At 37.1% G+C, this 24,490-nt stretch overlaps 1 protein-coding gene across 2 annotated transcripts in view; it reads left to right on the plus strand.

The window, feature by feature from the left end:
- The window catches only part of EDNRA (endothelin receptor type A), a 28,019-nt gene extending 11,095 nt beyond the window's left edge, over positions 1 to 16,924 (plus strand). Inside the window, exons 2-7 of one of the 2 annotated variants that reach the window (XM_062493876.1) lie at positions 3,313 to 3,440; positions 8,951 to 9,149; positions 12,928 to 13,080; positions 14,870 to 15,003; positions 15,372 to 15,480; positions 16,784 to 16,924. In XM_062493876.1, coding sequence (XP_062349860.1) covers positions 3,313 to 3,440; positions 8,951 to 9,149; positions 12,928 to 13,080; positions 14,870 to 15,003; positions 15,372 to 15,480; positions 16,784 to 16,924 — 864 coding nt within the window. The remainder of the gene's footprint in view (positions 1 to 3,312; positions 3,441 to 8,950; positions 9,150 to 12,927; positions 13,081 to 14,869; positions 15,004 to 15,371; positions 15,481 to 16,783) is intronic. The other variant, XM_062493878.1, reaches the window with a different exon arrangement.
- The last annotated feature ends 7,566 nt before the right edge of the window (positions 16,925 to 24,490 follow it).

Genomic DNA, 24,490 nt, shown 5'->3' on the forward strand with positions numbered 1-24,490 from the left:
GCTGTCTGGTCACTTTGCTGAGCTTTTGAAGAGCAGTCTTGATTTCTGATTTCAGTGCAAAAATACATGTTGACCACACTTTTCTCAGGAATTGCACCACAATTGCAAACTACACAAGGGAAAAGTGTGTTTCCTTTGCCACATGTCTTATTTTGAAACCTCAGAGATTTTGTAAGTGGTTTGGCAAATGCACAATCCACTTCCACAACTCACAGAGAACTGGGACACAAGTAGGAGCAATCAGTCTGACTTCTTCCATCCTAGAAACCTGAGAGAAAATGCAGTTTTCTAGAATTTTGTAATCATTTTGTTTGGATATTAAAATATGCAAAAGCACTTGAAAAGCAAAGCCAGTAGTTCCAGTTCTTGTATCGTACCTAAATAAATCAGGATTAATTAAATTAAATTCCTGAGCTCATTTTTTTAATACAAAATAAATGTATTATTTCCTTCTGAAATTTCCATACCATGCTAGGGCAAACAGAGGGAAATGAACTTGTTTTGATGCAAAAATTAGTAAAACTAAAGACAGGATCAGATTTTCTGACCAAAAATATCTACAGAAGAAAAAAAATTGGCATCTGATCCAAAGGGAAGTAATGAATGCATAGCTGATGTGGAGTGATAATGGAGTACACCCCCAGAAATGATTGCAAAGTGAATCTTGAAATCAAAAAACCTTATTTCTGGTCCCAGGGATTTTGATTAAAATCCACTTGAAAAGAATGTCTAATGATTTGGTACTGATATTACTTCAATTAGTGGAAAGTGTAAGAAACAAAAGGAATAAAATATTTTTAATCTCAAAAAATGAGAGCTTCCTGGGGTGTGTACATGCTGGAAGCATGATAAAGCTTCTCCATGAGGAGTAATGAGTTAGTGAACCTTTTTCCAGTACAACACTTTTCTTTTTGAAGCTAATATTTGCCTTGTAGTAACAGAGTTTCGCAGTCACTACAAAGTGCTTGTTCGTTTCTATTGCTGGTGTAGCTACAGCCACAGTCAGGGCACTGAAATGAATAGGTGGATTTCAGCTGCCCTTTAAAGGGTGGTCTGTAATGATAAATGGGTTTGGGGCTCTGGCTGGCACAGGGGATTGACAGATGTCTGCTAGAGCTGCTTTTCCGTGGCAGTGCCATTTATAATTTAGCCTTTCCAGCCTGACAACTACTCTGAATTTACCCAAACCCAGCCAAGAGTTTGGAACTGAAATTCCATTTGACTACAATATGGTTGAATTACTACGGGTCCTGATCATCCCTTCCTTTTTTAACTTTTTTTTTTCTGGTAAAAACTAAAACCCCATATGAGATTTCTAGGCAAAATGAAGAATATGCTCTGCGAACATTTGTTGCACTCTTGCAAATCTATCTGGAAAACAATTCTGCTGGAGTTTTCCATGTATTTCACTCAGTCTATAAATACAGATAGAATCAGGGGAACTCATCAAGAGCTTGCAGATATAAACTTACCACCTTTGCTACTAAAGGTACTGACTACAGTTAAATCACCAATCCTAGCAATCCAATCCCTAGTCTTTTGAGAAAAGGGGTATTTCCTTTCACCAAATGTGACTATCCTAAACTGGGACACCATAACAAAGGTGCTTGCACACATATGTTTGATCCACAATTTCCACTCAGTTGGCTGAAAGCTGTGAGTTGCTAAAATCTGTCCTGCAATACAGGTAATCAAATGACAACATTAATATAGTCCTAGAGTGACACAGGCAATGTGGATTGCATAGCTGCTTCCAGCAATTTTAAGGTATCATTTGGGGGACAAAATCACAAGTAATTCAGCATTGTGATGAATGACTATGAAACAGTGGGGGTGCAAAAAATCTACAGCAGGACTATGAGGAGAAGATTGATTCCTACTAATCTAGAATTTTGTGATAAACATCTGTACTCTGCAGCAAAGTTCTCTGAAAAACTCATGCTATGAAAAACCAGAAAGGTAACACCTACCTTAACTGAGATAAAGACAGGTGTGAATTTGAATTTCCCACAGTTAACATTTGTATTGCTAAAGGTGGTGATTATTAGCATGCTTCGATTTAACACTAATTTAAATAGAAATAAAATGTTTACTTTGAATACTACAGTCCTGAGTTACAACCAGAATTTGTTTTGCTAATTCTATAGCTAGAATACACCCACTTTTACCAGATAAGCCTGTTCCAGGATCTAAGTTTCCACTGAAAAATATTTCTAGCCCTTGTGGTTGCGAAGCTGACTCTCAAAACATGACTATCCTACTGCAGGAGAGTCTTAGAGAAGAAGATGAACAAAATGGTAGTTCAAGAGTGATAAGGTTTAAGTGACTTTGATTTTCAAAAGAACTATTCATGAGGGCTGAAATATCATTACTTGAGCTAAAATAGCTAAGTTAGAGCTCAGTACTTTCTACAGACTCAATAATTTTTCATTTATTACACTTGTATTGAATGTAATCTGCCATTTTCCTGTCAGCACAAGTAAAGGGTGATTTTCTGACTCCGCAGCCAGTCATAGATTTGATTATCCTGAATAATTGTATTTTGTGTGTATACTTGATATCAAAGCTCAGTTCAAAGACATGTTCAAAGCTTTAACAGTTATAGCTAGAAATATTACTATTTGTATGCTAATTCTTCACAAATGTGCACATAAATCACCATACCATTATTTATTATACAAATACCTCCTTGGAAACACTACTCTAAACCTCAGTCACTCACATCTTTCCAATGGATGCCTCTCCGTTTCTTGAAGCACAGCTCACATGTTTGCACGGTTGTCCTTCAAAATGTAATATGGAACCAATTATGTATGCACAGTGTTTTCTTCACACTCCTCAGAGTCTGGCACTGAGCATTGCCATGAGTTACACAATGGGACATTTACGATGACAAGAATCTAGTTGCGTGCAGCACCAGGACTTGGCTCTGAGGCATTTCATTATGAACCCTGAGTTATGTTTTGACTGCCTGGTTCTGGGACATGGCAATCTCAACCATTTATGACAGGCTTGAGTTAGATTTTCATTATTCAGTACTGCTGGCAGATACACAATAATAAAAAAACCCCACAACTTTTAACAATGCAATTTACTATTGCAACAGCACAAGGTCAACATTTAAGTGCAAACTTTCAACTTCTGTGCTTCCACAGTAGCAGTTATTTCCCAAATTCAAGTACTAAGGATATTCTTAGGTATGGATAATTCAAGGTTCCAGTGTCTGTGCCTAAGACAAGAAATAACTACAACTGTGACATACTTGCTAGGTTACTGTTTAAATATTCTGATTATTTTGTATCTTCTCTTTAGCTCCTCGCTCAGAAGTGGCCTTTTGGAAATACAGAATTTGGACAGTTTCTTTGCAAATTCCTTCCCTTTATCCAGAAGGCATCAGTGGGAATCACAGTCCTTAACCTGTGTGCCCTTAGTGTGGACAGGTACAGTATGATTTACTCTTTTGGCACTGTTCTTGCATGTGGAGATTTCCTAAATCTGGAAGCACTAAGCATGATCTTCTTAGCAGGCAGATTACAATATAGATCTAACTTAGATTCTGGTCTTTTACATTCTGGCTAACACCAAACACATTTGTGGCTCAAAGTATATTAAGTCCTTGGACTAATGAACTTTACATGTTTTGGTTTTTTTTTAAAGGTATTTAAAAACTCTGGTAAAGCATTATTTCAATTTCTTTTACCAGACAAATATTTATTGGGGTTTGACTGAGTATTCAGATTTCTTTCTTTCATATGAACTCATGTTTGTTTTGCATTTGAACAAGATCATAGTCTTTAGGCTTAAAAAATAGTTTTTCAACTCACTGCCTACAGACAATAAACAAGGGTTTGTTCTGATAACTTTCAAAGGTAACAGAGCTCTAATGCAAAACATGTTGGAAACTTGCTTTGACAGTCTGACATTGATAATTTTAAAATTAATGCCTGTGCTATTTTTCCCTAATACCTAAAATGCAATAGCAGATGAACAGTTGACCTCTTTAAAAGTGGGCTTTATGTCTTGAGTTACTTGATCATGTTCTACTCAAAAATATCAGTACCTCTAAAGACAGAAAATACTGTTAAATAAAAAGTAGTATGTGTATTAGTACAGGGATGCAAAGATTAATCTTGGCTTGGCTTCTCAGGAAAAGTTAATGTACAAGGTTTGCAGTGGATAAATCACTTAGTAGCATCCATACCTGAAATACAGTTCCTTACTACATTAGTACCTCATTAGAGAAAACCATAAAAAAATATAGGTAATACAGGTAACTGTTCTACTTCCAATTTTTTGAGTATGAGAACTAAAAAAAAGAATTCTATTTCTCAAACATATCTGCCCACCATTAAATAAAATCCCATGGACCACTCTAAGGAATAAATCATAGATCAAGCACATGAAACAGACAGTTTGTTAGACAAATTCTGACAACTGCAGTTTCACTAGATGAAGTTCCACTGTTATGTGCATTTTTATAAATTGGAACTAACTCAGCTGAAGTTACCTTTTTGTAGATGCATACATATTTTTATGACAATTTGCTAATCCTCATAACAACCAAATGCTGTTTCCATTTGAGTATAAAGTCTGGTATGGGATCAGACTCAGACTATTTAATTTCCTCCCTTAGCCTAGATGCTTTGCCAAGGACATATTCTTTATCATCTGTTGCTACTCTAGTAAGTGGTTGCAGAGGATGTGTGTTAGAAAACAGATGTACAGAGCCAGATCCTGATATTAGCTAACAAGGACTGAATCTAGGTCCAACCACCATGAAAGCTCAGAGCACCTTCAGTAAGTTAGGTTGGACACTGGATGCTGGGCACATTAAAACAAAATTCCACATCAGCTAATGGCTGCTTTCTAGAACGGAAAATTAGTAAATATGAAATGGTGTGCTATCACAGCTGGACTGTTTCTGGTCTATAAGCAAGTTAATTCTTTAAAAAAAGCTCCTGAAAGCTATCTTGTTTATAATTATTTTGGGACTCTATATATTGCATTTTATGACACAGAAAAGATGGAGTCAATAGGTACGGTGAATCCAGAGTTCCATATTTTTAGTCATTGTTGACTCTGTCCCTGTTGCAGATTGCAGCCTTAAGTTAGAACAGGATTTTTTTTTTTTTTTTTTTTTTTTTTTTTTTTGGCTATTAGGAAAATCTCTGTGCTAACTACATCCTATTGTGAAATTCCCCTCATTACTAGTGCCCTGGAGTGACTTGCCCTGATAGTGTATTAAGGTTTAACTGTGCATGCCCAAGGGGAACAAAGGCCACTCACATGTGGAGAGGGTTTTAAGAGGCTGACAGAAAGCCAGCCATTCACCCTTTGGAGGAAGCTCACTTCGAAGTTGCCTCAGATGCCCCTCAGGCATTTCTAAACTCTAGGTCAGGATGGTGATGGTAGTGTTACTCTTTTTCTAAACAGTGCCTGAGTGTGACTAAGAGGAAGGTTATTTGCCTGCCTGAGTTTTTACTCTTCCTTATGTCTTGATTATGATTTTGATGAAAAAGTGGGTTGAAGAAGAAAAGTGAAGATATAGATCTCATTTCATGTGTATACACCCTCTTCTTGCCTCCTCTGCAAAACACATTACACAGAGCAGTAATCCTAAGGTAGATATTTTTATCTGGACCGACTCACAGTAAGTGCATGAGACAAGTCCAGATTTTGCCACCAAAATAAAGCTCTAAGAGCTTTGTTGTATTAATATATTTGCATAAAATGAAGAACATCTGTGGCTGCTAATAACAAAGCAGAACAGTTTGGTATCAGCAACAGTAGGGACATTTAGGAACTGTCCTGGCACTTATCCTGACAGCGACTGCTCAAGATACTTGCTTGATCTTGTCCCTGATGTTTCCTGCTTTGCTTTTCACTCTTAAAAAGGGCTGATGATACTCACAGAACAGACACTTGTTATATTACGGGGCCATTTGAACACCTAATTTTCTAATTAACACCTGATTTCTAATCTAATTTAAAAGGAATAGGGAACAAAAGCACCCACTGATGTTCTCAGGTCCAGACAAGATGTCCTTCTGCAAGAAATGCTTTAAGGTTGTTATAAATAGATAGGAGTGCAAACTATTTAACTTCGTGTATTGGTACAAGCTGACAGCACATGCATGTGCAATTGAAAATGAAAAAGGGAGAGAGGAGAGACATCATCAAAAAGAGAACAGGAAGTGACCTGCGGAAAAAAAGCAAACATTTTAGACAAGATTGGAGACAAGAGAGAAATAAACAGAGAGAAATGAAAGTTAGGCAAATCTCACACAGAGTTTAGAGTGAGGAATTAAATGCAATGCATTACGCATGTATTTTATGTCAGCTTCCTGGCAGATATCCTGCATTTTCCAAGTATGAGGGAAATAAACCCTGCAGTACTTTCTCACTCTTAATTGTGGCTAGACAAAGATCCTCTATATGACATAACCCACAGAACACCCACCTGAAAAATTATTACTACTAAAATAATTATTACCACCACTATTTTTCATATCACTCCTACAGCAGTGAGTAAAGAGACTGAGTAATTGCAGGTTAATACATATTCAGCAGATTCTGATTGAATTACCGAGCTTCTTATGTTTTAGCTGGAAATATTAATAAAATTATTCAGCTAACAATTCCTTATTTGAGAGTTATTTGAATTGTAAACTGAAAAAAAAATCAGCAAAATACATAACAAGACCCAAATCCTTACTCCTGTGCATAGTAATCTCCCCATGTGCAAAACAGGTGTAACTCAAAAGAACAGGTAGAAAAATGCAACGAAGGAAATAATTGGATTTACTGTTTGCAACCACTGGTTGTCACTTATATAGTTACAGAGGTAACACAAACTTTACATTTGCTACTTGAAAAGTACATACAGTGTTCAAGTCCCTCTTTGCTAAGAGCATCAGTCAGTCAAGGATGTAGTACCTTCCGCAGCTGACAGAAATGATTGTGAAAATGCCAGTCTGTAGAAAGTAAACTTTGAACTGACTGATAATTTCCAAAGTTCACAAATACTTGAGCATTTGTGTGAAAGGTTAAGTTTCTATGAATATTCCCTTTGGCGATGAAAGCCAGAATTTGATATTTGGCAAAATGAAATATGACAGGATGACAAATTATTTTAAATTAAATTTGTATTTAACCTTAATATTCGTGAGAAGATATGATACTGGATGTTTCTTTCTTTCTTAATTCTTCCAGTATTGTTTTATTTGTTTCAATGGTCTCAGAAATCTAATCTCTCCGTTATCAGTGAACCATTGCTTCCCTCCTTTTTCACATTCTTGGAAGATAAGGATGCCTTTAGATGATATTTTTATTTTTAATGTGCCATTACAAGTTGTAGATTGCTTTATTATGCTCAAAGTATTTATACACACATTTCTGTAGAAATGATGCTCTGAGAGCCTGTCTGTAGTTCAACTGTGACTGCTGTAGATATCGAGGCAAAGCTTCCCAGTCTGTTTTCTGCAGGGGTGATGGCAGGTCAGGCACCATCCAGTGATGTTGGATAACAATGCTTGCTGAAGTTTTTGTTTGGGGCTTAAGCCTGGATTTGCATTCAGGCATTGTCATTACCCTAACACTGAGGGGATGGAATTCCCAAGTCTTCCATCTAGTTAATAAGCACACTTCCAAACTAGAAAAGGGGGTGTGATACAAGAAATCAGAAGAAATGCTTTGTATGTGAATCCAATGTTACTGTATTGGTTAAAGGAGGACTGAGAATGCTTTTCATTAACTAAATTTTCCTGATCTCTCTAGCCTAGGTCCTGTAGCCCTCAAAAAATGTTTTTCACATTGGAAGCTCTTAATTCCTTCCATCTTGGTTGGACTTGATGATCTCAAAAGGTCTTTTCCAACCTAGCTCATTCTGTGATCTCAAAAAATTAAAAATCCAGTATTTCCCTTCTTATTCTGATATTTTTTAAAGCAGATGAACTACCTTTCTTGACTTTTTTTATCCTCAACTAAAGAAAACTATTTGTCAGTGGATGCCATGATATATCCATGTAGCACTGTCATTCCAAATGGGAAGGTGCTATTATTTTGGGGAAGTAAAATAGGAAGTTCAGAAGCTGTTACTTCATTAATTACAGAGAGCTCTCTAGAATGATTTTCAGATAATTACAAGATCAAAAAATAATATTGGTTCTTTCCACCTATTCTGTCTTTGCTAATTGTTGGAAATGCTAAGTAAGTAGTTCACTGCAGTCATTGTAGCACAACAGTTAAATCTACTACTGAAAATTTAATTTATGGATGGGATTGTACTCTGTATTCTATGCCTATCAATCTTCTCTGAATAATTTTACAACCTTCTGACCAGAGCTGACAGAGAGATTGAGGTCTCAAAGCTAATAAATTTCTACAAGCTCATTGAAAACTGAGAGACAAGTAGAGGACAAAGATCCTCTCAGTTCATTGAACTGTGTAAACAGAACAAATGCATTATCACTTCATCAAGAGTATTTTCCTGGTCTTCCATTACGTGGAAGCCGACAGCTCCACTTTGGATAGCACTGCTGCTACAGCTGAGGTAGCTGAAGGAGACGGATGCTTTGTATCTGTTAGAATGGCTGTGTGCCTGGAAGCTTTTATTCCTCTGTTATGGCAGTTATTTAGTGAAAGATGTGGTCTGTCCTCACAAGCCCTGTCTACTTTAATTAGAAGTCATTCGTGCAGTTCACCTAGCAGAATTCCACACAATCCCACACCCATGCAGAACAGAGCAGCCGGTTCTCTGCTCTCCACTCCTTCATGTGCCCTGTTAAGTCCTAGGTAAGTTGACAGCCGGCAGAGGCCCTGGAGTGGGCAGACAAAACAAGTAATACAAGTCTCAGATGTCAGCTTGAGGATTTTACTTACCATATGACACTGAACCGTGATCTTTTAAGAAGGAAACTGCGGGCTGGAAACTAATGCCTGTCTCTTTCAGGTACAGAGCAGTTGCATCCTGGAGCCGTGTTCAGGGGATTGGAATCCCGATGATCACTGCTATTGAAATTTTCTCCATTTGGCTTCTGTCCTTCATACTGGCCATCCCAGAAGCAATTGGCTTTGCCGTGGTACCTTTCAGATACAAGGATGCAAGTTACGTTACCTGCATGCTCAAACCTACAAACGATTTCATGTTGGTAAGTAACATCCTGTCTTCCCTTTTTTGGAACCCACAGCACATGGGTTAGACAATTAAGATACTGGATGATAATAAGAGTTTATTCATGCAATGAAATGCAAAATGTATTCTAACGTGTATTGGTGCAAAGAGGATTCTGTCACAGTGACTTGTCTCTGCTTTCACCCAGAGAGATAAGTGTGGCTTTACAGCATTTTCATTTCTTTGTTACTGAGGGTTCTTACTACACACGTTTTCAGTTCACACCTGCTTAAAGTACAATCAAGAGATGTATCAGGGTAGCCAGAGCCTTGAAAAGTTTTGAGTTTCAAGGTACAACACCTTGGAGCTTGTAAATGTCAAAACACATGTTTTATCATGATTAGTCATCCTTCTGTATGCAGTAGTCAGCTCTCTTGGCACACAGAGAAAAGGGTGGGGCCATGCTACACGCATTACAGTCAAATTAAAAAATAATCCTTTATCTTACAAGAAATCATGACTCCAAAGCTGACAGACCCACACCTCCAGCTAGGAGCTTGTGCAGCGTTAGCTGCCATTAGATACAGCAGCTCAAGAGCAAGAGGAGTGCCTGAGACACACCAGGCGGCTTTGGCACATTTCCTACCCTGCACCCTCTGTGCTCCTGCAGATTAACAGCTGTCAGTACCCACATCGACCCTTGCAAAGCAGCTCAGGTCAGAAGTCACTGCAGAATCAATAGATTACTCCATAGGGGAATAGTTGTTTGCCACCTGGTATTACAACAAGAAAATATCTTAATTTTTAAATTTTTGAATCCAGAGAAAGGCCAGGTACCATTCATTCAGTAAGAAAGAGTAATACTTTGATTTGTCACAGAGAAGGCAGACAGCACCAGGTTTTAAGTCTTTAGAAAAACTTGGTATTTTTTCCTGGACTAGAATTTTTCATAATAGAGTATAAGTTTCTCTTTTTTAAATGTCTGGTGGTTCTCCTTTTATTGGACCAGAACATAACTTGGCCTAGAATTGGTGAAGGGTAGGGTAAAGTGGAGCTAGGAACTTTAGAAAATAAAAAGTATGGATGATTATTTTTTTCAGAAGAACATTCCCAGCTTTGCTAGGCTAACACAGACTACAGGGATGGCAAAAAGAGCAGGAGATAATTGAAAGAGAACACAAAAGGCATTTCCTAATGGAAACAATTAATGCAGGCAAAGATGGAGTGGGATTTCCAAGAGCTTACTATATTTTAGTTCTTAACTCCACTGCCTATATGATTGTAGATACTGTAGTTAAAAGACTGTGATTTCTGAATTACATGCTGCAGCAAAATTTCTCTTCTCTGATGGATGTTTGTCTCCTCAAATTTTCCTGGACAATCTTCACTTCCTCTCTCCCTTAAAAAAAGAATAGCTTTCCCTCTTCTCAAAAACATTATAGTTCAGGTCTTCCATAGGCATGCTAACTTTAATGATTACTGTTCTGTTCTTAATATTCTAAGTAGAATAGTTTGGTTTGTTTTCCTAGCAGAAAGTAGTTTCTCTCTATTATTGCTAGTATAATTCAGAAGTGCCAATCTCCCCACAGCAGTTTGATTTTTAAGGAAAAAAACCTGTAGTTATGTCCAAGCTGAGAGTAAATGTTGGATGTGCCAGTCAAAATGGAGAGCTTTGTGCTTCCATCAGTTGCAAGCAAGTACAAACATGAGATTAAAGTGGAAATACCATTTTAACCTTAACTATAGTATTTACTACCACAAATACCACAATAAATAATTATTAAACTTCAGGAAGGATTTATTATTAACTTTTGTTTTTAATAGGAGCTTTATTCATGTTTAAAACTATCTTTGAAAGATTTAAAAGATTCATGCTCGACCATGATTCCCAAGAGGCCAAGTGCACTAGGAAACTTGTTTAAAATGCACATTTCCTGTAGAAAACCAGTTCCATGTGGGCTTTCAAGACAAACAAAAGAATGTCTACTTCTCTTCAATCAACCCATTTTTGTGCTTTGATGTAAGCTTCGTGAAACTCAGATTCCTCAATTAATCATTTACAGACATTTCAGAGTAGGTTTTATAACTCCACAAGGTCAGCTCCTCATCCAGAAGTGATGTATTGGTCAGGGCTGTGACACAGACCTTTCGTGTGTTTTCTTGACCAACAGGCAATGCTCATGGAGGCTGGAACACTGATAGGACACCAAGTTTTCCTTGTAAACATGGCATGGATTCACATAGCACACGTTTTGTTGTGCTGCCCAGCCAATGTGATTCCAGCCTGACTTGGAGGAATTTGCTGTGGAAAAGATAATTGTCTCCATGTATTTGTAATCCTTTTCTCTGCAAAAGGAGCAGTAATTGCATTTGCCCTCAGTACAAACTCCTAAATACGAGGCATATTGTTTTCCGGTTTTTCTGCTGGCAAATTGTTTTCTGGTTTTTCTGCTGGCAAAAGCTCTGCTCCCAAAGGGGGAAATTCTGCCCCCAAGGAAAGTGCAGCTATGCAGGAGACTGTAGCCCCTCCTCAGGGAGGAGGCTAATGAGGAGGAGGAAACAAGTTAATCAACACAACACAGTATACCAGAGTGAGGTCAGATTGTGGCCTAGAAACCAGCAGCATAATCTAAACTAGCAAATTCTGCATGCAGCTGTGCTGGGGCTGAGGGAAAAAATCAGAAGCATTCCCCTTTTCTTAGTAAATCAACTTTCTAATGTAACTGAAGTAGATTTTTAAGGTAACATTATTAAACACCAGTATATCAATTGTGTCAACTTTTTTTCATCTTTTTAGCACAAGTCTAGTGCTGTTTGGTTTTAAATGTAAACACGATGTCAAAAGTTTGACTTTTTCAAACAGGATTCATAAAATCCTTAGGCATAGGAATTTTGACATTGGGTGTGGGAACTGTGATGTTACAAAAGCACATCCTCGAGGAACAAACAAGCTGGAGGAAAGAGTGACACAACCCTTTTATACTAATAACCTAGACACAGGAAGTATTTGAAATGCCATATTTCAGTGCATACTTTTGGCTGAGCATGAAAGTTAAAAACCAAGATACAATATTTTCTGAAGTCTGAAAACATGATCCTCTACAGAGAAGAACTATTTTAAATGTTTTCTCAAATGTAGTATTTCCCACAATACATAAACTACAGCACTGCTTAAGTCACAGCTAATACTTAAAAATACACAGAGCAAAGTACTTCTATTCTATCAATACCTCAGTGTCCTGTCAAAAAAGCAAATTGTGGAAATGGCAGACAAGGGGTTAAAAGTAACTGTACCACTGGAAGCCATCCCTAAGCTTTGCACATATCAGACAAACACTTATGAAGTGGCTCCTATCTGCCCGGTACATAAGCAAACCAACTGCCAACCTTTTCACTGATAACAAAAGGTGATTAAACTTACAAGACATTTTGAATTTTCCTTTTTTGGCATCAGGACAGAAGCTGTAGAGGTAAATGGCATTTCCTGAGACAGGCTTTTAGTAAGATTCGTTATCTCGGACTGACACTGTCTACATTTTGGCATGTCTTTTTTCATGCATCTGTATTCCAGTTTTCATTAATGAATATAAATGTTCAGAAAGTACAACCCAAGACATATTGCAACAAAGATACAGGCGAACTATTTGTAAATGTTTACACTGTCACAATTCCTCTTTTGATGTTGGTCAAAAAGAGATCAATAATAAGCAAAGAGATACCAGTGTACCAACTGTCATGATCTTCCAAGACCTTTCTGTGGTATTTTGCATTGAATCATAAGAAAATATCTGCTCTTTTCTTTTCCTTATCTACAGTTTTACAAAGATGCAAAGGATTGGTGGCTGTTTGGTTTCTATTTCTGCATGCCACTGGCATGTACTGCCATTTTTTATACTCTAATGACTTGTGAAATGTTAAACAGAAGAAACAGCAACTTGAGAATTGCTCTCAGTGAACACCTGAAGCAGGTAAATATATTAGAAACACCAATCCTTGAAAAAGTTGTTCTCTCTACAGGTTACATTAGAAATATTTCAAAGCGTACTTGAATACAGTAAACTACAGAAGTAGAAAGTGAGGATGTGGGTTATTTATGATAAGGCATTCATTTAAACCTGGAACAAAAGACTAAATCATAGTATAAGGAGGCACTGAAGACAGTATGCTCAGGAAAACAACCCTTTTCCTTCTTTTCTTATTTTGACAGTTGTGCCCTCCTTCTCTCTAACCTCAAATCACTACTGGCTACATGCTTTGAAATTTAACTACAAAGATTTGCCAAAAAATGTCTCTTTTTCTGTATAAAGATATGACTCCATGGATCCTCCCTCCTTTTGGCACTCTTTGATATGTAACCGCAGTTTCATATGAAAAGCAATTGTAGAATAACCCAGTTTAGAAAAGAGTGGGTTTTGTTTCTCAGGGTTATTGCACTGTTGCAGTACTAGTGCTGTAGCTGCTTTGAAAAGAGCAACAGGAGAAGAGAACAAACAAACGATCACGGAACAAAGTCTATCAGGTCTCTTTGCTGGTTTGGCAGCACTGGCTGATTTTTAATGCTTAAATGAAATTTTAGAAACAATCTGGAGCTTTTCCCCTGTGTTCACATCAGCCCTTCAAATTCCACTCTTTTAACTTCCACGTTCACAGATGTGAATCCCTAAAGCACTCCTCTCTGCATCAGAGTGAGCTCTCACAGAGGTTCCTCCTCTGCTGGTTCATTCCAGATCAGGACTGACTGGAAAATTCTCCCATTGTGCACATTCTCCACCTTTTTCCCTCATCAGTCCCTGGGCCTTCAACACAGTGTGTCCTAGGGCCACACACAGGCTACTCCACCCACTAGAACTAGAATGGTATGTACTAGGTGAAGGAATCCACCTTTTCCCATCTTAAAATGCAGTGCCCACCAAGCTTCTCAGACCAGCTGCTGCAGGATGACTTTATGTCACAATTTACAAATGCTTGCCTTTTTAACTCTCACCTTTTCCCACTTCCTTATTTTCTTCCTTCCTTCTTTGTATCCTTATCCATATTAATGTCTAATAACAATTCTTTTCATGTTTTGATAAAAGCTGCTATTATGAAAAAGGAAACTAACAGTCATATTCAAAGCCTAACAAGATTGTAATCACTCATTTGACTCCAAGTTCTTTCATGACAGAGCCTTGCAGTGCTTGTCACTGTTACATTGCAGTGGTATCCTTACCCCTTCTTATGCTTCTCTTTATCAAACTCATGCCTATCAAACAGCTGGTATGCATTGTCAAAAATCTACTAAAACATCTGTAACTCTCTAGAGCCACATAAAATATCCATCAAAGTGCAATTATTTCTTAAGTATTACAAGATTAAGCTGTAATACTGACATTTCTAAAATGTTTGTAGAGGAACTGTTTACTTGAGAACGTCAAGATCTCATGGTAAGGATCACATAGCAAAATCAAGATACTGGGCAGTATCCCTTTATAGAACAGTATGTCCGAGAGAATCCTACAATAGTCTAGCAATACCAATACCTGTGTGCCTAGCTGCTCCAGCCTCCGTGATTAGCAGGTTCTGTTGAGGACAGCCAGGACCAAGAACATGACAAACCCTATAAAAAAAGAGTAGTACATCAGGTAGTGTGGAAGCTTCACTGTGGGAATCCTTTCATCATTTATCTACATTACTAACTTTGCTGCCAACATTACAAACTACAATCAGCTGCTAGTATGAATTGGGCACTCAGTATATACTCTTATCTCCTTTATCTAGCGCCGAGAAGTTGCCAAGACAGTTTTCTGTTTAGTCGTGATTTTTGCTCTTTGCTGGTTCCCTCTCCATCTAAGCCGGATTTTGAAGAAAATGGTATACAATGAAAAAGACCCCAGCAGATGTGAACTGCTCAGGTACTTGATTTTCTATGCAAACAGTTTGTACTGAAGAAATAGAATGCTGCATGCTTAGAATTTCTATGAGGAATGTCACTGTGCAATGCAACTGTGGTGTTTATTAATTTTAAGCTGTACCCATTTGCAGAGGTTTAAATTTTAATGGGGTAGCATAATCTCAACAAATGTTATCTGTCATCATTTCAATAATTTTGCTCTGGAGTTTTTGAACATCTGTGAGACAGGTTATTATAGAACTGTACAAGATTAGATTCAGGGAGTTAGGTAAGAGAGAATTAGTTTGTGTGACCTTGTGTAATCACAAGGAACACAGATGCTCCTGTAGCATATGAACTGTTTAAATGTTTTTCTTCCTTTTTGCCTAGTTTCTTGCTGCCCTTGGATTACATCAGCATCAACCTGGCAACCATGAACTCTTGTATAAACCCCATAGCTCTGTATTTTGTGAGCAAGAAGTTTAAAAACTGTTTCCAGGTAAGCTTCTCTTGATAAGATTTTATGTCCAGTTAACTAACTGTACTGAACCACTTGGCTGCTACCTGCTTTTAACAGCTGGGAGAAGAGGCATGCAAAGGAATGAAATAATATAAATTGTCTGGTTTAGCAGCTAGCAGTTCACATAGCACATGTACCAAGTTGAAAGTGAAACTATCCACTTTATCTGAAATACTAAACCAATAAATAAGTTTGACATAGTCCTCATACATGTAAACAGAGAGAGACATGCTCTTGTAAATGCTATTTATCTGCACGTGACATGCATATGCAATAGAATTTGTTTGATTACAGTTTTCCACTCTCGATGACACCAAGCTGCCTGCATTAAACAATCTCATTAATGACTAAAATTTTCAGGCTTGAATACCAAATCAGGCACCTCAGTTGACTTTGGCAATCAAATATGCATTATGTCTTCTACCTGAATTTTCCAGTTCCTATACATGCAAATATATTTTAAGGCTAAAATAATTTCCTTGTGACAGTGTGTCTGTGCAAGTCCCTGTGATTAAAGGCAATACAGGAAGCAAAAACAATGAGAGTAAAGAAGGTCATAAAATGGAAGACTGAAATAGCTTTATCTGCAATGAAAAACAAAGGATGACAGGACTGTACCACTAAACTTTAAGTCTGAGAATAGGCAGAATCTAAACTACTCAGAAAAATGTAAAGAATTATTAGACTTAGGGAATACCTGTTTGTGCTCAGATTTACTATTTTAAGAGAGCATTTTCACATGATAAGTAAGAAGTCAGCTTCTATCCCTAACTGTGCAAGGTGTTACACCTCAGTATGTTCACTGAACCTTTTCTGAAACAATTTTGTCTTTTTCTAAGATGTGAGAAGAGACCTAAGTCATGGGCTGGAGAATTTTTCTTCTTTTCTCTTCCATGCTAAGTAGCATGCTGATCCTTAAGTTTGTCAAGTACAATGATAAAGAGGAGGAAAAAACAATCAACCCAGCACCTAAAAACATGTATTGAATTCTGACAGTTCTCAATCTGTTTATCTTAGCCAGAGAAGTTTCCCTTTTCATACTGTGAAAGTTTTTTTGCAAATAAGAGGCACAGGCTGGGCCTAATTTGCTGCATTTGTGATGTTCAATCTCAAGAATCATTTATGTACTAGGATAAAAATTTACATGAATATTGCTAGGACTCCCTTCAGCTAGAATTATCTGTCATTGCTGAATGAAAAATAAGGCTGGCAATCTGCACAGAACTGAGAGATTCGTCCTAACTTTTGTTTATTTATTTATTTACTTATTATTCATTTTCAGTCATGTCTTTGCTGTTGCTGCTCCCAGTCTAAGAGTTTGGTGACTTCAGTGCCCATGAATGGAACAAGCATTCAATGGAAAAACCAAGAACTAAACAATCACAATACAGACCGAAGCAGCCATAAAGACAGCATAAACTGAAAATTAAGGACTCTCACACGTTTCAGAATGAAACAGGAAAAGTCACGACAAAGCTATTACAACAGGAAGCCCAGTGACTGTTCCATAACGAATTCAGACATGTGCACCATTGTACCTAATTCTAGAGGTGACTGAGTTGATGGAGTGAGTGTAACTGTGATGTTCTGTGAACTGAGATCCACTGGATGGTAATTCTGCCTCTGAAAAGGATATTGATGTGATTATGAAACAAAAAAAACTGTCTTGAACTACACAGGTGGTTTTGCTGTTCTGAAGCAGGCAGGAACTGTCCAGTGTCTGTGACTGGTAGAATGGTAGAATGACTGTCACCTAGAACTAATCACTCTGGAACTTTTCAGAAGATATCAAAATGGAATCTGTCTGTGACTATATTTGCTCCCTGCCCATTTGTCTTTTAAGTTCTATTTCTGTGGTGGATAAAGTCCACGCCCCAGTTTGTTTTTGCATGTTGTTGTTGTTGCTGTTTTTCAGGTTTATGTTTGAAAATGTTTTGGTCCACACCAGCATTTTACTTACTTATGTTACAAGGGATCAGGACATTAGCTGGGCAGTTCACATTTGTAGCACTTCAGTATACAAATATAGGAAGAGACCATTTAAACAGCATTGACATTTGGCACTTAAGCACAGATTAATACCAAAAAAGAGAGATATTAATAATACAGTATTATACTGTGTTATTTATTCTATTGCTCTGTACAGAATAAACATAATCTGTATCAGCAAGAAGAATGGAAGATGCTCACAGATGGGCACCTTACAATGTGTTTTATTAAGCTGACGTTAATTCTTAAACTATATGAACCTTTTAATCTATTTAGACTATAGCTGCATTAAATCTAAGTTGAAATGAGGGTCAGTGGAACATTATTAAAGCTGTCCACAGCATTCTGAGAATATGGTTATTATCAGAGCAGCTATGCACTCTGTTTTCACATTGTGAACATGAGGTTATAGTCAGAGTGAATGTAGAAATGTGGAACTCCATAACAGTTGGATGTGCAGAAGGATATTTGTGCCTTAGTTCTTACAAAATTCTCTGTCTTACACAACACTCAGAGATTTTAATGGGGTTTAATAGGTTATCAGCATTGTTAACCATACAAATGCTATTAACAATATATAGAAACTATTGCTTGCATATATGTAAACTTATGATTTCCTTATTATTTCCATCCATTAAGGGTACATAGCAACAGATTCCTGGTTTGCCTATAAAAACTTTTAATAGGTAGCCTTTCACTAACTAGTGGAACTCAGTAGTGTGGTGTCATATATAATATGTCTCATGCACAGATCTGTTAGGCAATTTATAGCATCTTTTGTGCTAGGCTAAGAAGCAGTAACTAAAATTCCACAAATTTTCAAACATGCATTTCATTTCCAGTGAAAGATATAATCCTGCATAATTTTTTATTTAAGAGGTCAAAATGCTAGTGCCTACAGTGACTTCTGCTGCACAAGTTTCCCCAATGTTTACATTCACACAAATCTTCTGAAGTATATTTTAAAAAAGGTTCCTTAAATTGGTTTGTGTATTTTTGTGTGCTTTTGTTTCTGTGACATATATGCGTGTATAAATACATACAAATCTATGTTCATATGTTATAAACCTAAATACAGTCTTCTGACAGTGCTCTGTGGTAGTGCCTAAGAGCATGGTATAGAATGAGACTTGGCTGAATTTCATTTACAACATTTCATCCTCAAACTGTATCAGAAATCATAGTAAATGAGTGACAATGCTCTCCTTTGAGAAGACTGAGTTACTGAGTCTCTTTACATCCTGAAATCTTCCCTGCTGCTGTATCGAGGAGATGATAAAGGTAAACAGAAAAATACATGAGGAATGGATTTAAGTTGTAAATTGTTCCTTCTTTATTTCAAGGTGGGAGAAAGCTTTGTGTACGTTCCTGTTTATTGCTATTTACCTGATGGCTAGATGAACCAAAAAATTTCATGCACCTCTAAACCTATAATGTGATTGCTCAGAGACAATATTTCTACCTGTCTACTAATGACAGTGAGCAATGGAGACAATCTAGATTGGTTTAGTGTTCTTAACTTCTACAAAAAAGCCCCATCTACCTGCAATAGTTTTAGACTGTGAAATGGGTCACTTTTATGCTTTACAAGTACTGATGCAAACCATGAGTCATGAAAATTTAAAATGTTTCCTTCCAGCACTGGCATTTTCAACATATATTGCCTTCAACCCAAGAGCTGGCTCTATTATGTGGCACAGATACATGAACATGCACACACAAAACATCCTTTAAACCAGTTCAGCCTACATGGAAAAAAACTGTCTTCCAACTCCTCATAATGCTGACTGACCTCAGCAGCAGCATTAAAAAATACAAAACTTTTTAACTAACGAAAAGAAGAGGGTCAATTATCTAACAGAAGTGAGAGGTACTTTTTAGAATCCTTTAGAACTGTTTTTGTGAGCTTACTCAGGGAATCAGAGCCTGCAAAAACTAACTGGTGAGCCTCATTCCATTTCTCCAGCCTGTGGAAGGACAGAGAGAGTTTAAATACCATTGACAAGTGAGGTCCTGGGAGGTCTCATACTGGTTTTTGCCATGTTTGCTATTTTGTATTTTTACCGGTGGCTGCTGCTCCCACTCACAAACCAATTGTATGAACAAAGGGTGTTTGTGATGTGGCAGCTGCAATGAGGGGCGGAAATGCTTTTGAAAAAATTCCCAAGGTACTTTTTAAATTTTCTCTTCCTCTTGCCACTGAGAATGGTAAATATTCCTCCTGGTACAGTACCTACCCCTAATTCTGAAAAAAAGCTGTCTTTCAAAAAGAACCAACAAAAGTATTCCACAATTGTGGCCTCATACAGAAGCTGCTTTCTCTTTTACATCAATACAGCTTTTCATAAGTATCCTTGCATTCTCTCCTTATTTTATAGATGTTTTCAATCCTGCTGTGTGCATTCATCTCAACTGAACCAAGGCTAGCTTTTTTCTACAGATAACAGGGTCTATTCCACAAGCTTCAGATTAACTTCATAAACTTTTTGTCTGTTTTTCATAATCAAAATCCACGTAACTGTCACATTTATCTTTTTTGTGGACTTCAGAATTCCCAATTTTTGTCAGACCACTCAGTGTAAAATTTTCACTGCCAGTCTAACTTTGTAACTTAGTTTTAGAATACAGCTGTTCTCCTTGTTTTCAATATGCATTTTTTCCAAACTATCTCACTAAATATTTCCTCTTTGGTATATTTTCTATTTGTTTTCTTCAAGGAGACAGCATACACGGGTTTCCACTTATATCTATGCCTGTATTTATTTATTCATATATGAAATTCTGTGATTCAAACCTGACCTAGCCAGCTCCTGTGCATTAAAAAAAGTACTTACATAGTTAATCATCTCACCTGATAAGACCATTAGCTTGGTTCTGAGAAAAGATACTTATGCTATGCTCATATCTCATATGAATATGTTTATTTTTTCTTTTAATACAGTCAGTTTCAGGTGTTTACCTGTCTGTCCCTCCATCCTTCCAAACCAACTATCAACCCCCTGTCCAATTTCAATAAATTTTACAGAACAGAGTTATCATCATTATGAAGCTACAGAGAATTTCACCAGAACTGAGGGATGGCAAGAAGAACAAAATTCTAATCGCGCTCTATGCAGAAAATTTCTGAAGTGTAGTTTGTGCATAATAATAAATTCCTCGATAGAAAGATGTTATAAACATTACAGATGCAGAAAAAGCCTTGATCAAAGCATCTAACTTGTAAGACATCTGAGAATCAAACCACAACCCACAAATTCTTGGAAGCCAGTATTTGTAAGTTCCCTTGCTTGTGGAATTATTTGCTGCTTCTTTTTATTTTCCTGCCTCTTTTTCATAATTTACATATTTACTGCAATCTTGTTACTATGTAATTTGATTCTGTGAAGCCTTATGGGTTTCAGTGTGTGAGAAGACACGGTACAAATTCAAATTCTGCTGCATTTGTATGAACAGATGCCTGCTCAAATGTCCCTGAGGCAAAGCACGCATTTTCATTAGAAGAAACACCAGGACTGAATGCTAATATTGCCTTGCAAAGTTTCTTCCACACGATCAGTGCTGCAAAGTATTGGTTCAGCAAAGTATTCCTAGTTTACACTCTTCACTCTTTCAAAGACTAAATAAAGGCAATTCTCCAACATTAGAGTAAAAGAAGACACATAAAAAGTTTACAGACCAGCAACAGCTCTCAAGTTGCATAGAAAAAAAAAAAAGACACCAAACCCAGGCATGTTTTAAACGTGGCTCAAAAAGAAACACAGCTCATCATTAATCCAAGTGTGGGAAAGGAAGATATCAGCTAAATTAAAAAATGTAGGTCATCTCCAGTTTGTCTCAAGGAAGACTAAATTAATTGACCTTTGCAATCTCATCTAGAACCAGTTTTTCCCCTGTACAAGCACCACTGCTTCTGAACTGAGCTGTCACTTGAGTCACAGCCTTGCAGTCCTATTAGTTACAGTAGCTTATTATTACAATAATAAAGCTCAACAGAGTAAGTGTTACAACTGGTAAGAAGAAAACCAATCTGAACTTCAGCAGCACTCTGCCCACATTTCTGAGAGTAACTGAGTGTCTGCCAAATGCTCTGAAATCAATGCTTTGGTGGATCTCAGAATAAGATGCACCTTTACTTCAATCTCACAGACTTAGTCCTCGGGAGCAAAAAGATTGAGAAGTTACTGAATCAAGCAGCCAGAACAATTAATGAGAAGCACTTCCAAGCTCTCTAAGGGAACACACCTCCTGCTACATGTTTTAAATAGAGGGGAAAATTAGAAATCCATTATTACATCACTGTGCCATCCTGTAGTCACACTTCAAATTTAGTGAACCATCTGTGTCTCAAGGGGTTTTTTTGTATTTTCCCCTCTACAATTGTTGTACAGTGGTCTCTTTGGTATTGCCTCTGAATAAAGTATATATTTGGACTAGCTTTCTTTCCAATATCTACACAGAAGTAATAAAGCATTCATCTCCAGATACACAGCATGTTCCAATACAGAAGCCCCATTAAACCACACTACCAGAAAAGTAAAAGATTGTTACAGTCAAGTTTTAAACAGAAAATTAAGAGAGTACTCTTAGGACAAATGACTACAGTTCAGTACTACTAGTGGGAAATACATTGATCTTTTTTTAATAGATAAGGAAGAAACCATACCACTTTTGCTAATTCAAGAAAGAGCAGGTGTTTACAAGAATACTGAGAAATTCCACTTTTCATGAGCTGGAATAAAATTCTGTAAGGGTAATACATTTTCATGCTCCATTATATAAAATACATGTAAATTCTGGGGATTAGGAAGACATAACTCTTCAATGCAAGATTCTTTGATTTCCCTGCAATGTTTCTCTAAATTATTAGTTTCAAGACACATCTCATACTCAGAGATAATTGTGAAGAAAGGGAGATGCTTACTGAGTTTGCTTTCTTGCACTGCAAAAAATCTTTGATTAACATTTTTTGTAATATCATGCATGTTCTGGCTTTCCTGTACCACAAATGAACTGCAACAACAGCAATACCAATTATTTACTCCAAAATCAAGGAATCCAATGTTGAACTAGTTCCTTTTTATGACTGTTGGTATATATTTGCATATATATGTATATACATATCATTTGAGAATATGCTTGGCAGAACCTTAAACAGTGTTTTTTCTTCCATATAAAGTGCATTATTAATATACCCCCCTCCAAACAAACACTCTCTTCCATTTACTTTAGCAGTATAAGACCTCAATCAAAATTGAAACTAGACAATAAAGTAATGTCAAGTTTCAAGTAGTAACTTGGGATAAAGTGCTGAACCTACTGACTTCAGTAGGACTGGGATTTCAGTCAGAATGTGTGATGGAGCCCATTGGAATGGTAACTGTGGCTACGTGACTAAGCACACTGCAGATAAGTAGGAGAGAAGTAAAAGATTCTGTGGGGTTTGGATGAATGATTATGAAATTATCACCCCCATATGCTCACTTTGGGGAAGAAGCCTTGGCACACTTTGTTTCCCATAAAATCAGCTTAATAAATGAAGTCAGAGGAAACAATGTTCTCCCCTCACACAACTCCACCAACGGAGACAGAATAGAAGAAAAGGAATATTGTCTATTTGCAAGGAGCAATCCTCATTGTAGAATGCTGATATTCTGAAAATCCAGAGTATTGTCCTGATCCTGTCCTTCCTCCAAGATGTGACTCTCACTTAAACCAGTTATTGCACAGATATCAATGCAATAATCTGTGTCAATGTCCTTATTGCTGTGTCCTCCCTGTTTAGACAAATATTGGCAAAGTACCATTGGCTGGAATATCCTCACACTATGTATCCCTGACATGCCTGATGCAATTATGTGGAGCAGTTTTACAGAACCAATTCTGGCCTACACTGAAATCAATGTGGACATACTATAGCATGATCACACATGTCTCAAAAATGTAGAGATCTTATGTCAGAGGAATCATGGATCGATATTTATTACTGCAGGGGATGTAGCATGCTGTATTCCTGAAGCATTCCATATGAACAAAAATATCTCAGTGGGAGCTTATCCTCCTGAGTCAAACTGAAAACCCTTATAATTCTCCCAATATGCAGGCCTCTGGAATCTGCCTACTTTCAGAAAATTTCATGTCCTATAGCTGATTACATATTTAGCTGTTTTAGGAATGTATTTTCTAGACATTGGGAAAACACAGTTTGCTCTAACTAAACACAGTATGAGAACTCTCATGAACAGCCCTTCCCACTTTGCAGGTTTTTTCCCAAGGGGATGAGATTTCATAAGGATTGCTCTGTATGCAAATCAAACAATCAAGTAAAATAATATGGAAAATGCATTATACATGAAAAATAATTAGATGTCACAAGAAAAGGAGTGCTTTCTAACAAAGCCAACATGACACACTTCTTATAAAGATCCACTTGGTAATAGCAGATTACTTTTTTCCATGTTGAGTCTCAAAACTGAACACAGATAAATCATTTAACATACTGCTTGTGTCTTAGTTCAAGTGAGGCTACTTTGACTTGCCATGCTACCCACAGAACTGGCTAACAGTTCCAGACGTGTTAGCAACAATTTGTTACAGTGGGTGCCAAGATGGAAAATGGAAAGGAGCGACCAACCCAAATAAACAAACAATACAATTCAAGAACAATTTTGAGCTCACCAGGGAGCTGAAAATCTGTTCCAAATGCTGCTTTAACTGCCTGTTGTATAAATACTTTAATTTTTTTTCCAAAACTATGCTCTACAAGCCCATGGCAACATAGGCTGTATAACAATTTCATGGAACCCTAAAAATGCAACTTTATAATGTTGAGTCCTACAAGTTTGACAATGAGCAGTGACTTGGAAGAAATTTTCACTGCTAACTGATTTTCCTTATGCAAACTCTACAGAATCCTGAGAACTCTACATATTCAAAGTTAAGAGAAACCTTTTCTAAGTAATGCACAAGTTAAAGAAACTGGAAGTTGAAAATTCCAGTTTCT

Source organism: Cinclus cinclus, chromosome 5 (assembly GCF_963662255.1).
Source record: "Cinclus cinclus chromosome 5, bCinCin1.1, whole genome shotgun sequence".
Taxonomy (NCBI): Eukaryota; Metazoa; Chordata; class Aves; order Passeriformes; family Cinclidae; genus Cinclus; species Cinclus cinclus.